The following is an 18011-nucleotide window of genomic DNA, read 5'->3' as shown; positions in this document are numbered from 1 at the left end:
GAGAAGGGGATTATTGTTCCTAAATTAATGTTATCGTTTCCAAGGCTTAACTACAAAAATAGGAGAGGAGGTTTATGTTGGCGTATGAAGGTACACCTCAGAGCTGTACATACATCTCTTCTGCAAACCAGGAACCTGTTAACTTAGCATACTGTTAAGCATGTCCAGTCTGGAGGTGGATGCTCTCCAGAGCAACCACAGTTCTTCCCAACCCACAGCCTGCCTCAGTGCCCAACAGCCCTCCTGTACAGCTGAGACCGCTTAGCTCCTCGGCTGCAGGACAGTTCCTCATCCAAACAACAATTTCATTTGTCCCTTACGACAAATTATTTTTTTATTTTGACTGACCCTCCTCTACCTCAATGCTCTTTGCTATTCATCCGACTGCTTACAAAAATACATGGCAACAAATTCTGAAATCCCTTCTCCACTATTAGACAGCAGGCTAGGTAGCAAGCATTCATTCAGCCCTCAAGTGGACCTGGCTGAGCTTTTACCATCTATACTTGTAGCACAGACAAGCTCAAGCTTCATCTGCTTTTGCTAGCTTTGGGACCAAGCACATGAGGAAGCACAGCACAGACTCACAGCACGACTATCTGTACGCAACTTAGCTCAGGTCCATAAAAAGTTTCATTAGGACCTGTACCTGAACTAACATCCCTTCTGTCAGTACACAGTCCTCCACAAACCGTTAACTCGCATTTCCTCCAGCTCCCAAATCTCAGCAGTGCCTGACACTGTTTCGTGGCAAGATAAATTTTGCTCTTCTCAGAGCTTCAACAGGATGAAATCTTACTCTTCTGAGGAGCCTCTGTTGCTTGAGGAATTTTATTTTATGTTTAACCACAGGCTCCATTAGTGATTCCACAAGAAAGAAAACCCACCAACACCCAGCTCTAAAAGCCCTGGGGAATCCATGCTGAATAACAGCGCCCCGCCCCCCCAATCTGAACTGCATAAGCACATCTTTTTCTCAGCTTCACTTTGTGAATTCATTACTTTGTGATCAACTCTTCAAGGACGTGCAACACAAGCAGAAGAGACAGGACTTCTGAAATGTTTCTGAATTCATTATGCATTAGCTATATTTCAAAGTAATTCATGCATTTAGACAACCGAAGCTTACCTGTATGCTATTCCCTCTCCAACTGTTTCATATCTCAGATGAGTTTGGAGCATACGGCAAATAACCCTGGGGCGTCTGCAATTCCCTGGTCCAGACTATGGCTATACAGCTCCACCTGCCTCTGCTCCGGCTTCCTTGTAAATTGGCCACATGCTTGAGGCTCCAGCCTCCCTGTGTAGCTACTCACTGATCAAAGGTGACCACCTGCCTAGACAACTCCTCTCAAAGAACTGATGGACAGCACCCATCTCTTCAGCCAACGATAAACTGCAATTGCTGGCAACCTAAGTTTAATACTCTTCTATGCTTGGTGACACAACGGCTGGTCTTGGAACTCTACTTCAAAATGAAAAGGCAAGTAAGACTTTAAAGCAAAGATAAGTTCTAAAAATCAAATGGAATTTACGGCTGCAGGTACACATTTCTCATAAGCTCAATTAAGTCACAAAGCATGCTTAAGTTTTTTACAGTACCTTACCACAGCTTTAGACAAGCAAGTAGCTAGATGCTGTTAACAGAAAAATCAAAAGCAACAGCAGCTTTGTTTGGACTTCCACTGTTGCAAATTAAAAGCTCCAGCAGGGCTGGAGCACCCATGTCCATTGACACTTTGGATCATATTCCAAAAGGAACAGGACAAGCAACTGGGCTCTACTCAACTCATTCTGACTACATCTTCTACACGAGGGAAAAGGATCAAGAGCATCGAGGTCTGATATTACATATCCATTGTCGTTCATTTTTCTTCTGACAACTGACTAGATTTCATCCTGATTACAGTTAATGAAACAACAGCTAATGTAACATCAAAGACTGTTCTCAGCTTTGAAGCTTTGATTCTACTTTTTGTAGTTGTGACAATGTAGTACTAGAAACTTACTCCACAAACTGTGTTTTCCCAAGAGAAGAAACGGCAACCTTACTTATGAGGAATTTTTACCCAAGAGATGGAAAAAGGACTAGCATAACTGAAGGTTATTTTTAAGTGGCCTCCTTTAATACAGTTCATGATAGTTATTTACTAGCCAAGCTTAAGTGGTCAGGAAAACAGACATTTCATTAATATTTTCTTCATAGTAATAAACTTCCAGACCAGTTGCAACTTAACTCCCCGAGCCGGTCCTTTCAGAAGCACTTTGTAATACAGCTTGCATGTTACTTGCTATACATGTAATTCTTTTAACAAAGACAGTACCTCACTGACTCTTCAGAGCTGGTATTTAAGCTTCAGCATCCCCAAAATTAGGTTACAGTCAAACTTGTTTTGGTAAAAGGAGCACTGCTTCATACTCAAGTAAAACACTGTGTGGGTGGAGTATAGTGAAATCCTGTATTTCACAATATTTTAACTCAAAACCCAGCTGCAATAAAATTTCAGTTTGCAATGCTAAAAAAAGCTGTAACCACAATGAAGTATGACAAGTTTGAAGGTTAAAACAAAACACTTAGTTCACTCTGCCAACAATTTAGAGCTACAGATGATTATCAAACCCCCAAACTTCACACCCTCCCACTTCAACATGAAAAGTCAAGTTGGACACATGAAAATAAAGAGCTTCGTGAAGTATGGTAGTTGTCATTTCTATTTTTTTTTCCTGTGTAAATTAGTTTAAAGCCATTATTCCTAAACATCTAAGCTGACTACTCTGACAGCACCCAAGAACCTTTTAAGGTAGATATTTGTGCGTACTTTTAAATCGGACACCTCAGCCCACAGTCTAGACTCTTTACCACAGAGCAATCCAGAGCTCCAAATTCCTCTCCTTGCTGATTGTACAGGGAGCTTGAAGTTAAACTATCTACGCTGCATGCCTGCAGTCAGTCGCAAGGAGGTCAAGTTCTGATTAAGCACAACATCCTGAAAAAGAACAAGAAAACACCACAGCTCTTAACACGTTCTAGATTTGTGTAACAGCACCTGGAAGCCAAAAGACTCCGTGCAAGATGCTAAAGTTAACAGCAGAAAATTCCTGTTGAGTGAGTTTACCATCTAGATGGGAAACATGCACAAAAAGGGGAAAACACACAGAGATGATGCTCCACTATCAATTCTCACAATTTAAAGGTGCAGGAGTCCAGGCATCTGACACTGTTCTCAAAGCCTCAGCCCTGAAACAACTTCTAAATGAAGCTGGGTTTTTCTTTGGAGGGGGAAGGGTCCTGAAACATCAGCTCAGTGCATCCAAAGCTGCTAAAAGGCTACTCAAATATTTTTTGGCTCAGATGTTTACATCAACTACCTGTTTTTTAATTACTTGGCGTTGGCAGGACTATGAAAATCAAGCTCAGACGGGGCTAGTGACAAGAGATAGATCAGAACCCAGGCACATGGAATACCAGTCCAAACTTAAGGCAACAGTTACATACAGGGGTTTTCCAGCTTCATGATACAGATAAGCAGCTGGCTACCCATACCTAAAAGTATCTCCAAGCTGAGTCCTCCCTGCTTGGTAAGTATTTTCTCTAACAAAGCAGCCTCAGTGAAACAAATAATTCACTTTTAATTTGTACTTTGAACATCAGTACTTTGACTGGCAGAATAGAAGAGGGACAAAGTCATGTTCCTTACACACCACAGGCATTGTGCATTAAGATCCTCGAGCTGGCACGGGTGAGATTTTGAGGAAGAGCAGAACAACAGTAGGGTAAGACAGAAAGGCACTAGATTAAGAAACATTAAAGCTACTCAAGCACTGCCAAGGGCATTTAAATGAAATACATGCAAGCAAACACTTTGAATGCAGGTAAGTTCTCTTGTTCCACTAAGCTGTGGCTGAAACAGTAATGGCAGGAGAGAATATTTTAGTGGTAGTAACAGAAGTGAAAAAAAAAAAGTGACTTCTACACAGGCTGAGATAGCCTTGCATGCAGGCAGCACCACAGGTCCACAGATAATGCCTGCAGTGTCCCTGCACTTCCAGGTAGTGTACACGCCAAAAAAAAGGGTACAGCCAAGGTTATTACCAATGTTCAAGGCAAAGCAAGCAATATTGCCATAGCTGAAAGAACACATACAGAAATCCACAGTAAGATGACTACAGAATTAGGTCACCCAATCCATTCAAGTTGCAACCTGCTCAATAAATGCAGTGGAATCTTTCACCCAGACAAGTCTCTCTTATCTAAGTGTTTCACAGGTGAAAGTAAACATCTGAGGAGCAGGATGTAATTTGATCACAGCAGGGAAAAAAGCAAGTGCTTTAATAAACCTGAGCTAGAGTAGAAGTCTGCATTGCTAAAACACACACAGATCCAGAACCTCCACAACAGCTGTGTAAGAAGTGATTTAACATCTATATCTTTCCAGCCACAACATCCAGGACACTTGTGCCATTTATTTGGGTGGGTTGGACTAATTCCTAACCTTCAACAGAAAATATATACAGCAATTAAAAAAAAACAACGACCATGAGAATTAAAACTTTTATTAGTGTATTCACATATTAGGCAAATGCAACACGCATGAAGCTTATTTCTTAGGTTCACAAGTTCTACCAATACATTAGTCTACTGGTAAAACTAGCACAAACTGGTAACTGCTTTGCCAATTTTTTAAAGGTGTCTGGCCCACTTTTTCAAGGCTTGATTTTTGGTATTGCTTCTATGCCCTAGTCATTATGGCATAAAAATATCCATCACTATCATCAATTCAGTCAACCGATTAAAAGCTGTAACACTGGCCACATTTTTGTTCTCAAAGCTAAGATCACTAGCTGTACTTACAAAGTACAGTACTAGTGTAATGGATGAAACAATGGGAAAAACAGACAAAGGCAATCCTGCTACTGCCACAATAACAAAAGAATGACAGACAGCTAGATCACAAGATTGTTAGTAAGATGTATATTTTTCAAGTCAGAATAACCCTTCTATACAGTTTCCCAACCCTTCCCCAACCCAGACTTATTTTTAGAATATATTTCAGAATATTTTTAATATGGTGCAGCTGTAGTGTCCAAGGGTTCACAATAACATGCACTGTCACGAAGAACCTAGAAGTCCTCCTTCGCTGGTCATACCTCAGCGACCACTATCCTAGAGGTTTTGCAGAAGCAACTACTTTTAATAACAAGGCCCATTATGACATAATGAATGCGTATGATCTGGTATGCAAGTAAGCTATACAAAGCCACTCAGATCAGAAATTTAAATTGTTACTGAAATATGTTAGGAAGCTGCATCTACTTAAAACCTGTAAGAAAGAGTCTAGTTTACCCTGGGAAAGGATTTTTCAAGGTATTTGGCTCCAAAAACTAAACCCCATGATTTTTAGTGACATCTGTTTAGTGAAAAAATAGAGATGTAAGGGGTAAGCCAATAACCTTGTGTACTTAATCCAGTATCCAATACTACAGTAGATTCTCATTCCATGAGAAAAATCACTGATATCAATGATTCAAGGTACAAAAAATGTCCCAAACTAAATCAATGCCAGCAATACTGCTGGCAACAGATGCATCAACTCAGATGGGTAGGGAAAAGTAGACTCCTAGTGTGATGGATACTCAGAATTTATAGTATGAATTCATTTTAGGCCCCATTAGGTATATAAAGTGTCTTAAGATTCCACAGATGAATCTCAAGACATTTCTTTCCCTTCCAATGGAGGGATTTTCTTTAAGAAGGCAGCAAAAAGTTAAGCTTTCTACAAGGAAAGTCTGCTTGTTATGTTTAGGACAACTCGAAAACCTGCTTATATAAAAAAATACAAAAGAATAAAGGAGTAGAGTCTTGGAATTTTATGAGTGATTTGCCCCAATCAAAAAAACAAACAACTATTTATGGGAACTAAAATGTAGAACAGCACAATACTGTGATATTTGAGATCATGATACATTACCTGTACATATACTTAGCTATTCATGTTATTGATAAACCATTAGGACACTCAATTATATACCCAATAAAAACACCATTAAGAGTCTTTAGAACTGTCCCTTCTTCGTTCTGAAGAAGGCATTTCTATACACTAAATTTTCATCTAGTATCAGAGTATAGGAAACAGAATCCACAAGGTGCTTTAATTGATGAGACCTCAAGTGCTGTTTTTCTTTCTTTTTTTAAAAACCTTTTTGGATAGTAAACAGTTTATGGGGACCACACACAAATACTACGACAGACGAGATGTTATATTAAGTCTGTTGATTGGACTCTGTATTTAGCCCACTGGTAATGGAGGAAGGAGTTTTACGACATGCTGGAGCAGCGTACTGAAGGGGAGCCCATCTGAGTCAATACTTTGTCCAACCATTGTAGAGGTCCATTCAGATGAAGTTCAATCCAACAAGGAGTGCTTGTTACTGTTTGCCGCCTAGAAAATAGAGAATAGGAAAGTCAGAAAGCAGCTTTGACTGCTATGAAGGTCTCCATCATATGATCAAATATGATTCCATCCATATCTACTACACAAAGATCAAAAATCTGCAACCATTACCATAACTGTTAATTATCATCTTCTATATACCTTTTTTCAGACAGTGTTTGAAGAAAATGGGGGTAGGGGGGTGGGAGTGGAACCCCAACAAAAAAACCCCCAAACACTCCGTATCTGTAAGACACATGAATTATTACATGCTTTTCCATAATACATCGAGAATATGCTGCTCTGGAGAGTAAGACAAGAACTGCAGCATTTGCTTCAAGTACCACACCAAGAGTCTTACTTCTAAAAAGAAATCAAAAAGTGAGGATTGTCCAACCAATGCTGTGTTCACATCACAGATCGCTGTGTGCAGCTGTATCTCAACCTTCAAAGAGTCTGTATGCATAACTGAGTTTGAATATTGTAGACAACCGCTGAGACGTATGGAATAGAAACACTTGGCTCTGCACTGTCAGCATGGCCAAACAGCACAGTACTATGGTGATCAGAAAGTCTGGCTTTTTGAAGCAATTGACAAGATGAAAGTATAAGAAAACTGCTAGATCTTGTCAGAAACACAGTGTCAAAACACAGCGTGTGGTTATACTGTGCTAACTGATGCTATCTCAAAGGAACACCAACCTTTCTCTGATTTCCTGTAATCTTAAGCCTCTACATGTGTTCTGTATTGTAACACCCTCACACAATTAATTTAAGTAAAAACTGTTTCCCTTGCCTTCTATATAAACTTGCCCATAGTTTCCCACAATAGATGCCCTTACTTAAACACCACATAGAAAGCCTCAGTAAAGCTGAAGCGCTGACAACCATAAAAGCTGCCTTCACTCTCCCATATATCCTTGTTTCAGAGATCTGTTATTCAAAATTCTTCCCTCTCATCCAAAGTCGAGAAATCAGTATTGGACATACTCTGTCTGAGAAATCCTGTTATTTCACCGTACCACTGCAGGCATGGGAGTTTTCCCAAACTAGACAGGCAAGACTACTGTTGCTAAGCCAGTTTTTCCTAGTAATTCTATCTATCCTGAAGTCAAAGCAAAGAGGCATTAGGATTCAAAAGCAGCAGATTAGTCAGACACAAACCCAGCCCCATCACTTTTATTGTGGGCACTGCAACCCTTCGCTTTAAGGTAATCTGTTTATATAAACAGAGGAACTGAAAAGGCAGAAAGATTAAGCCAGTGAGAGAATGGATTTCAAGAAGTTGTCTGTGGTTTCACATTTTCTAGTAGAAGAAAGCAGCTGGGGTCTGCGCTCTCTCAGCACTCAAAAAATTTGTTATCTTAGCCCTGAACGCCTATGCCAAAACAAAATGATCCAATAGAAGAACAATCTAAACCACAGGAAACAATTCCATTTAGTCTTGAACCCTCTCCCGACGAAGGAAGTTCATTATTCCACTGCTGTCAACTCCCCAACAATGTGTTCCACAACACATTTCCTCAGAATTTTATAACTGGTTCTGTTCAACAACCCTGGCTTTGCACTACGCTGGCAAAAGTTGATAAAATAGTGACAGCCACTTAGCATCAGTCTCAAAGCTAAAACTCTGTCTCTTCTACCCATGGATTTCCAGTTCATTTATCACTAAGTCTCTTTGCTGTAATTACCTCTACTTAACTTCCTTCAGAAGATGATCCCAGACTTGGATAGTTCCTGTGCTAACATGAACACTCGACTGCTGATCTGAACTCCTACCACCATCCTCAGTTCAAGCCAACACATAGCGAGCAAAATGCTATAAGCTCTTTTGCCTACCGAGCTTATAAATGTACCACCTTGCCTTACCTGCACATTTACGAACATATGCCATATGCCTAAAATGTAAGTAATGCTTTGACTTTGCCAAAGCCTATTCTATAAGAAATGTTTTTGACATAACAATGAAGCATGGAAGTTTTAACTAGAATGACAGATTTTACAGTGCTTCCTGGTCTATTTTGACAACTCAGACTACATTCATTTAAATTCAAGTTTGTTTGCAGGAGCAACCTCTTCTTGCTTTAATCACAACTGCAGCATAACTTACAAGTTTTGTCCATCAATAATTTATTAGCATCATCTTCAACAGAGATGCAAAGAAACTAGATCAGCATTATGTCATGAATCAGTCTCTGTGCTGTTCTGGCAGCATTTCCATTGCAGCTTTTTCAATCCTATGATCTCTGAACATAGGATTGTTAAGTTTACACACTAACAACCAACATTCTCCCTCCCCAGAAATAACTTTACCACAAGCCTCCCCCCACTGTTTTAACCCAGCACTTACACTCCATTCACTTCAAGTTGTCTCCATATCATCTGACTGATTAAGCCTTTCTTCTGTTCCAATTTGAATGTTGTATTTAATTATGCGTAAGTGTATACATACTCCTTTTAAGCCAAATCCAACAGTTCTTTAAACTTGAGCCAAATTCTTTCTTGCGTACCTCTTGCTAACAAAGAGCTACCAATTTATTCCATTACTCAAATTTCTCATTTCATCTAACTAGGCTTTTACAAAATTGGCTCCATTTCACTGAGAAGCCTCCCCTACATACTGATGCTGCTATTTACATATATGTATTTCCAGAGCAGATAAAATAATCAAACCCCCAGGATTCACAGTGGAACCTATATGCCATTATTCAACTACAGAAATTACATAGGTTTTTTTGGAAATCATTATGTATTGCAAAAGGGTATTGATACGTCAGCCTTTTCTTTCAGTGGACAATTTCTAGAGAGGCTTATGGGACTTGTTTAAAACCACATGTCTAGCTCTCCAAAATAAATTAAATCTTTAATACCGCTCAGTTAGAAGTCAATTCCTTTCCTTCCCAAGTTCCCATACTACATTAAAAACAGGCACTGTCCTCAACTATAAGCTCTTAGTTTGTGCTAATAGACAATACAATTGGAATCTATTCAAAAGCAGATAAAAGACTATTTTTTCCACTCAAAAAACTGTTTTTAGCCGTTTTATTACATAAACACAGTCATCTTACTTCTCCAAAGTTTTTTCCACTACAAGTTCCAAAATATTTGCCATCCCTTAAATGTGTGTTCTCCAGCTGTTTTATTCTGCCGGACATACTCCAAGTGACTCCAGTTCTTTCTGTCGAGTATTATCAACTGCATCCCACACCACAACCTAACAAATTCCTTATACTCCATATAGAACAGGACAGAGACAGAAACGACTGTATGTCTAACAAACAACAAATAATCTCATAGCAAACTGAACTTTCTAGATGTTGTCAGTGATTTCACCACAATAAGCAAGAGGACTGAGCAAGGAAACGGAACTGTGACAACATTCCTTGCTCAACAGCTGGCTTCAATGCAATACCAAAATCAGTTTACTGGTCTTTATGAATTAGGACGTCCATAGCTGAGGGGGAGAAAGAGTAAAATATGGGTTCAACTTGCAGATGGCAAGTTGAATACAATACAATAGCAGTAAGAAGTCTGTATATATGGCCTTCAAGCCAGACAAATAGTGTATTAGTGAAAGAAGAAAAATTATTAGCTTTAAATTTAAAGCAGGTTTTTTTCTTACCTGTATTCAGCTCCCCATCCTTTAACAAAACTCATTCTTATGGTACACATTCTAGTAAGCTGATAAACGGCTTCAAAACCCTGATTCACAGATTGAGCCAGAAGAGCAGCAAATTCTTGGTTATTAAAGATTTTTAGATTGCATCCTATAAAGAAAAAAAAAGTCAAAAGGGTACAATCAATAAATACTTGTGTTTGCTACACAGAAGCCTGAGACTACAAAGAAACTATCAAAAGGAAAACAAATGTCATCTATTGAATACATTCACTGGGTATTTTTACACAAGACCTTTGGTAGGCTACTAACCTGGTGGAATTTTGCACACAGTTGCAGGATGCCAGCCGTATCTTTGATTACAGTTGGGGCTCTGAACAAAAATCGCGCTATCGCTTAGGCACTCAGCAAAAACTTCTCCACCAATGTAATAGAGACGTACTCCTCTTCCTGTAGCAAAATTCAAAAGGACTCTAGTTATCTAGTTATATATATATATAGTTATGATATGACCCAAGCAGATTAAAAAACAAGGAAGTATTTTGTTTCAGAAGGCCAAGGTTTTTCTTTACAACAGAAACAGAAATCAATTATCGACAGGACCACACTGCTGACCTGACAGCTGTAGCAGGAGCAGAACACAATTAACTTGCATTTTTCTCCCACGAACACACAGTATTTGAAGGAGAAGCAGAATAAGTTTTGGTCGAGAATGAGACAGAGTTTTCTAGCCACGTAATGGCTTGTAACCAAATCCAAGTCAGGGAGCAGTGTCCATTACCAAATAACTTTTTCACCAAAAGAAATACCAAAATTGAAATAAGATTGGATTCAACAGAATTAAAACTTGTGCTAATATTAAAGTGTTGCATGTGAAGTGGCACAGGCGACTTTGGCTAAAAAGGAAAACACAAGGATACCACTTCAACACTCTCCACTTACACCCACCCACACTATTTCACAACCCACTGCATATCCCTTCTCAGTACTACTTCGACAAAAACAACAGCAGTTCATTTACCCTATTACTAAAAAATACCCATAAGAAATCCTATTGTTCACTTTTAAATTGTGATCTTGTTCTCCCTCCAAGTGGAAAAAAAAATATCTGCATGCATGGTTTATTACTAGCAGAAGTATGGTAAGTGATGTACAATTGATCTCTCAAAGAAAACTGTTTATGATTCACAGGTCCTCTGAAGGCCAGTTTCTCTTCTCCTTTTTCTTTAGAACTATTTTTCAAACAAAATCTAAGGAGCTTTCAGTTTCTTTATAGAGCAGCTCACGTTTTTGCTTTTTCTCATCATTGACCATTTTGATCAGCCAGCACAAGTATAGCCTGGGTTTCTGCATATCTAAAATTTTATTAGGAAAGCATTTGGATTTGGCATCAAAAGAGTAAGAAGGTTCTACACTAAAGAGGCTGAACTTCTTTAGTAAAAAAAAGTAAAAATAAATTCTCATGAATGTTGCTAAGTAAAAGAATCCAGAAAGAAAAAAAGTAGTTTATTGAAGAATTTAAAGCCAAGATGCTGCATTGTGGAAAATAATAATCTTTACTATTACAAAGAAAATCTTAATCATGTCAAAACAGTGTGTTAGCTCAATGGCAGCTTTCAGAAAAGAATTCAAGTAATAGCAATGTCCATCCTGCATCTTAGAATAAGCCACATGTTAAAATTTGTAATTAAAGCTTAAGTTTCAGTTAAAAGCAACTCTGAATATAAATGCTGCCCAAGTCAGAATGGTCCAACAAGGAGCCTAAAAGCCAAAAACCTGGCCCTTGGGATGCTTTGGTGCATCATCTTTTTCCAGAAGGCAGAAAACAGCAATGTGAGCAACAGAAATCCCATACAGTTGAGTGGCTTCCTCCTGTGCCACTAGCAGCCTGACACCTGTGTGACTGCTGCTGCCACCAACTTGGTGACTACTGATTGAGGAAAGGCAGCTCCTCTCAGCTTCAGCCATCACTACATCTCTTCCCAATTGCAACTGGCTGCACTAGCAGTGGCTGCTACATTTTTCCATCATTTCAGAAGTGGTGACCTCTGTGTCTTTCCACTTCTGTCCTTAACAAGAGACACCAAGATCTCCTCAGCAAGCCTCATGAGAGAAGTTCAATGGCTGGCTGCACAAGGCTGAAAAGAACCCCCCAACACAGATTTGCCCATCCTACCTGGATCATTCCAGAAAATTTTATGGGCTAAAGTGAAATTAAATAGTTAAAAGATCAGAGATTTTTACCTATGTGTCGCCTTGTCATTTCCACTGTAGCATTTCTGTTTACATTGGAAAGCAGACCTAGACAAAATCGTTCTGAATTTGATGGATCTGTAAAGCCATCTACAGTCAGGGAAGGCTGTGATGCATGGAAGGTTTCTCCCACTCTTTGATTCAATTCATAATATGCTATTGAACACCAAAATGCAGGCTCCGAGTAAGTAACTGGTTGCAAGTCTAAAAAAAATTTTAAAAAACAAGCTTAATATGGAATTTGAGGCTGAACAGCTGCATGGATATTAGTCTCTTTCAGAAATAACAGCGGCAGTCTCCTGCAACTACTCAAATTGTATTTTGCTTGCTGTCATTTTTACCTACCCAAGTAAACAGAATGGAATTCAATATTCCACACAAGCAAAGGAGAGGGGAAGAAGGGGTGATCTAATCTGACCACAGCTCATTTAGTTCAGTACTTGCATTTTGTTCAGCAAAATGATTAAGCTAATGTTGCCATGTGTGCCAGATATTGAGACATTTCTGTTGCCTTTCTGTAACTCGCCAACATTTTGGCAACATTAAACTATCAAATATGAACTGCACACAGGAAAAAATATTAATATGAAAATTATGTTCTCTTGATTACACTAGATCTTCCACTGTCTCTTTATCTAAAGGCAGTTCTAAGCTCTCCCCTACAAAAGCTCAGTATCTTCCCTGTGCATCTTCAGCTTTTCCTGCCCTGCTTCCCCTCTTTACCTACTCTAATTACTTACTCAGTGTTCTGAACAGCACTTTCCTGTCACATCCTGCCACCATTCCTTAAACAAACCCAAGGGAATCTGATCTTCCTGAGGCATTTATACAGACACACAGCAATGGCACCTGATCAAAGCAGGTGGGCGACTACTGTGGGAGCAACAATTGTGCTGTGGTTACAGGTGAAACAGTACATGAGAAGACCAGCAGCACACACGTACATGGGAGACTGCAAGTCTGGGCAGCACTATGGATAGGATATTAATGCTAATGTCCTTTAAAGGATTTATAATTGCTATTCCTGCACACACAACCATATTATTCTTCTCTTTGCTAGAAGCTCAACAGTTACAGAAATAGTTATTAACAAGTTATTAACCCAGCCCTATTATGTTTATTATCAGGAAGCCAACCCAAGAGTCTCCTCCTAATAGAGCTCTTACTTTAATTTTAAAGTATATTCTCATTTTTAATGTCATTATATATAACAAAGGGTCATCGCACACACAGAAACAATTAAAAGTATTTCCAGCTTACCCAGGCTATGATTAACTGGGGAGAGAGTACTAGGAGACAGCTCTGCTGGAGATCCTGTTGAAGCAATACAGATTGTTTCAGAGCAAATTATTCTCATTATTTAGATGGCTAGGTATAACCATTATCTCAATATAGGTTTACATTAAAATTCTCTGGAATGTGAAATCTTATAAATCCTACAACCAGTTTTCCAGCATGTCACATACTTATTCTGAATTAAGATTACATTTAATTTTCAGACTCCTGGGAACCTGTCCCTCCTCATAAAGACTCAATTAACACCTTAGTGTTGTATTTGGCAGAGCTCTCACTTCATGCACACTCTGCAAACCTAACTTTATTTATGTACTTCTCCAGTGAGAAGGGCAGCGATTTCTTCCCAAATTCAGTGAAAAACAGCTAAGAAAAGGTGGACAACACCAAGCAAGATACTGCTTATATTCTCAAGGGAGAGGATTTATCTCTACAAAAGAGCAAACTGGATTTCCTCATTTGAAGAAATTTTTCTTTCCTGGAAGAAGGAAGGAAAAACTGCAGAAGAACATGAACTATCCAACACAATTTCTGCACTAGTAGGCGACACACAGAAAGGCTTTGCACAGGAACATTCCTACAATGACTGCCAATGTCAGGCTTTTTTAATTAAGGTGCCTATTGTCACATAGCAGGAAAATATTGCAGTTCTTACAGAAACTAGCACAGTTGATTCCAATTAACTGAAAAAGGTTAACATTAGCTAACTAAACACACTCAAGTCTACCAGCACATAGCAGGAGGTTCTTATCCAGCACATCAGCTGTGCTCTGCCTAAGTCTAAGGCCAACCAGATAATCTAGAAACCCTTCGATACAAAGGCACAAATGCCTTACTACTCTTTCAATACAGCCTTTCATGTAATAATTAATTTGAAACATGGCAGAAGCGCTAAGGCTGTCAAGAGTTAAGAGACAGGATCTCAAAATGCACCAGTTCTCTAATTTGTTTAGGCCAACTGACATTTTGCTTCAATGAAGCCATTTCCAGAAGGTAAACTTAGGCGTAGGTTGAAACCAGTCAGCTATTAAAATCTATTTTAAGGCTTTCTGATGAAGACTTAGACCTGTGTGCCTTTGTTAGAAAACCAAAGAAATGTACTTAATATGGCACAGAATGCCTTAAAAGCAGTCCTCTAGCAAAAAATTATTTTGTTCACAAAAGACTGAAAGTAATATTATAAACAGAAAACACCAGGTTATACAGAGGGCTACTGACATCACTGTTTGGGCTGAATTCATGCCGCTGTGCAGAGGGATCACAACTAGTGATCCCAAGTCTTAAAAGCAGTGAAAAAAGCGTTACCTGTATCCATGCTTTGGTTCAACTGCTGGTCACTTGTTTCTCCATCTTCGCTGATATATCCTGGAGGTGGTGTTTCTGTTAAAAAATATATTAAAAAAATAATCCACCTATTGGTTCAATGACTGGATAAATTTGTAAGCTTTAGCATTTGGGGTTTCTGTCTGTAAGTCTTCATGAGCTCCATATGATACATGAACAGTGAATGAGAATTTCATTTTGCTGTCCCTTCTTCCTTCCAGTAGGACTTCAAATGCATTACCTGCCTTATTGTCTGTGTAAAATGTATCATCGCTGGTATGCCAGTCAATTGCTCAAACATGTTATATAATTAACAGATAATCCTTGTTTGTTCCATTTAAGACAAGACACTTTCACTACAATGAGTAACAATTTTGCAATTGTGATCAACAGCTTTCACATTTAGTAGAATTACAAATGAAAAAAACCATCTGGTGACTTCTACCAAAAAAACCCCTAAGCTGTCTTTATGTAATATAATCATCAGATCAGATACCCTCCCACGCCTTATAGAAGTTGCTACACTTAAAGGTTATTTTTCAGTTCAGTCCCCAAAGCCATTTTTCTTCAACGCCCAACAGTTGATCTCACTCATTAATGATAACTGTATTATCTAGTTATGCTTCACAAGCTCTATAATTGTTATTATTGTTACTTCCAAGCTCTATTAAAACTATCATCTAGTCTTTTATCTAGCTTTCTTTAAAGATGGGAGTTTCACAGATCAAAGTAAAGTCAGTAACAAGTTCGAAGCATTCCGATACCAAAACCTGTGTTTAACTCCACAGAAATATCTTAAAAGCCCAGGACAGTATGGATGTAACTTTTCTCCATTCAAGATGTACTTTTTAATCCTGATAACGAGTTAACCAATAGTCTTTCAGGAAACAGTTTTCTTTGAACTGGGCAAATGCCCTTTCCTATACATTAAAGGCAAAACCTGGATTTCTTTAGTGAAAGTGTTTGAAGCTAACTATCTCTACAATCATCTTAGAATTGTCTCTAATACATCTGAGGGATTAAACATATTTAATTACATTACCAAACAGCAGAAATTTAAAGATAAAGCCTTTCGCTTAAAAGTTAACATCAAATATCATGCCTGAGATTTACAGCAATATAATAAGATCAGAAGGAAGTCATTGAGAGGAAACTAGATTAACTCAGTTGATTAAATAAAAATGAACTGAAAGAATCATATCTTTGGTTCATTCTGTAAAACTAGTGTGCTAAATATAGATCTCAAAATTAAAGTGAGAATTTAAAAGGAAAGTGAAGGGAAACCTTTACTAGCAAGGAGTATGGTGACAAAAAACATACTTGTTTTGAACATTTTTGTAGAATTCATTGTGATAAAGAGGACTCCACCCATTGCCAAATCATTCATTATAATTAAGCCCACAGCCATGCTAAAAGGCCAATAACCATTACCAATCCAACCCACGCCTCCAATTTCCAGTTGCTAATCTAGGCTCTTTGGCACAGATTATTTTCCATATCTAGTCTCTGTCTGAACAGAGATTATTTCCTCCACCTAGCACTATTAATACTGTTTTAGGGTCAGAGGTTGAACACCACCACAGCTGCAAATAAATGCTCAAGCACAGCACTAAAAAAATCTTAGCAGAGTTTGAATGCTGCCTGAAGTTTGGACAATGCAGCTCAGTGCCTCTGTAACCTGAAAGGGAACATACAGCTCCCCTAAAGGCTTTCCTGCACCTTTATGATGGCCATCTTCCCTGCCACAGGTGAAACCAAGCTCTCTGTAGACCAAGTACTCTGACAGTATGGCAGTTTGAAGCTACCACAGTTGTGAGTCTAGCCTACCGCGAAAGAAAACCGTTCTCTGAAGCAGGCTGTTAAGATGCACAAAATTTATCAGAACCTAGCTAAGTATTCAAGATTAAGTTAACAAGGTCAAATAAAGTAAGATACCGTGACATGAATACAACAGGAGTGTGTCAGCGACAAAGAAGAGGCAAGATGTGGTTGGCCGCAGAAACATTGGAAGATCACGTGAATACCTGCAACCACCTTGAACAGAATTCCTGCAAATAACTACCTAGTCACTTTAGCTCATTCCATAGCACTGGATTTTAAAAGGGTGGCCTTCCAGAATTTTGTTTGCAGATGCTATCAAACACCCTCAGATGGAATCAAAAAAGTATACATAAGAAAAAAACACCAACTTCTAGCGCCTGAAATTGCTCTTGTAAAGATCTGCTATCCTTAGGTGGCAACAAATGTGGCACAAATTAAAAGATGAGAACAAATTAACTGAAATTTTTTTTTGTGCCGTTTCAATTCTTTGATACATTTAAGGAAAACACAAGTGACATTCCGTTTAAGACATGTAGATACAATTTGTACATTGCATATATCTCACTTTCAAGGCAGTCATCTTACTCTTCAAGAGAGTCCAGATCTGAATTTTCAGCTTGTTCCTAACATAGCTGCATTAAACATCCATGAGAAAACTTCAGCTTCGCTTGGTTTTGTACTCTAGGCAACTTCCTGAACAGATAGGAAACAGGAAGTTGGGGCAGGAAACAAAGGTCTCTAATTTTATGTTTCAGTAACAGTACAGGCTTTCGGGTGCACCATAGCAGATTAGTCTTGGTATTTGTTTTGGGGTGAGGAAGGGGAAAAGCGGGGGGAGGAAGAATTTTTAAGAGTTCAATATTGTTAGGCTGTCCTTCATACTAAAAAGACAGAACTATATGCACACAACAGTAACAAGTACACAAAGGAACCCTTGATCAATTGTGAACTCCAGATCAAAACACTTTTTAAGTTACTGTTTTGCAACCTACAATTTACTCCACATACTACACATGGTTAGACTGAGCAGCAGTTTACTACTCAATTACAACAAAGCATCTGGCAACCACTGTATGTTTGTAAAACAGGCTTAAAGCATAAGGTGAAGGTCTACTTTGTACTTGCTAGCATTCTGAATCTTAAATAAGCTACTGAAACCAAGTAAGCTATTGTGAAACCACAGCAACATGGTTTCACACAGGACCATGCTCTGCAAACAACAGTATTCAGGTGTTTCCATTGGAATTAAGACATTAAATCAACAAGCCTTAATT

General features: G+C 38.6%; 1 protein-coding gene across 2 annotated transcripts in view; it reads right to left on the bottom strand.

The window, feature by feature from the left end:
* Positions 1-4538: 4538 nt before the first annotated feature.
* The window catches only part of SMAD2 (SMAD family member 2), a 52616-nt gene continuing 39143 nt past the window's right edge, over positions 4539-18011 (bottom strand). For both annotated transcript variants that reach the window (XM_080371625.1, XM_080371624.1), the window contains 6 exons: positions 14899-14973; positions 13561-13614; positions 12292-12504; positions 10360-10497; positions 10054-10198; positions 4539-6440 (listed from right to left, as the gene is read on the bottom strand). In XM_080371625.1, the coding sequence (XP_080227751.1) occupies positions 6317-6440; positions 10054-10198; positions 10360-10497; positions 12292-12504; positions 13561-13614; positions 14899-14973 (749 nt within the window). In that variant the 3' untranslated portion in view covers positions 4539-6316. The remainder of the gene's footprint in view (positions 6441-10053; positions 10199-10359; positions 10498-12291; positions 12505-13560; positions 13615-14898; positions 14974-18011) is intronic.

Source organism: Falco punctatus (genome assembly GCF_963210335.1).
Source record: "Falco punctatus genome assembly, chromosome: Z".
NCBI classification, from domain to species: Eukaryota; Metazoa; Chordata; class Aves; order Falconiformes; family Falconidae; genus Falco; species Falco punctatus.
Note: the sequence above shows the minus strand (reverse complement) of the source record. Positions and strands in the feature narration are given on the sequence as shown.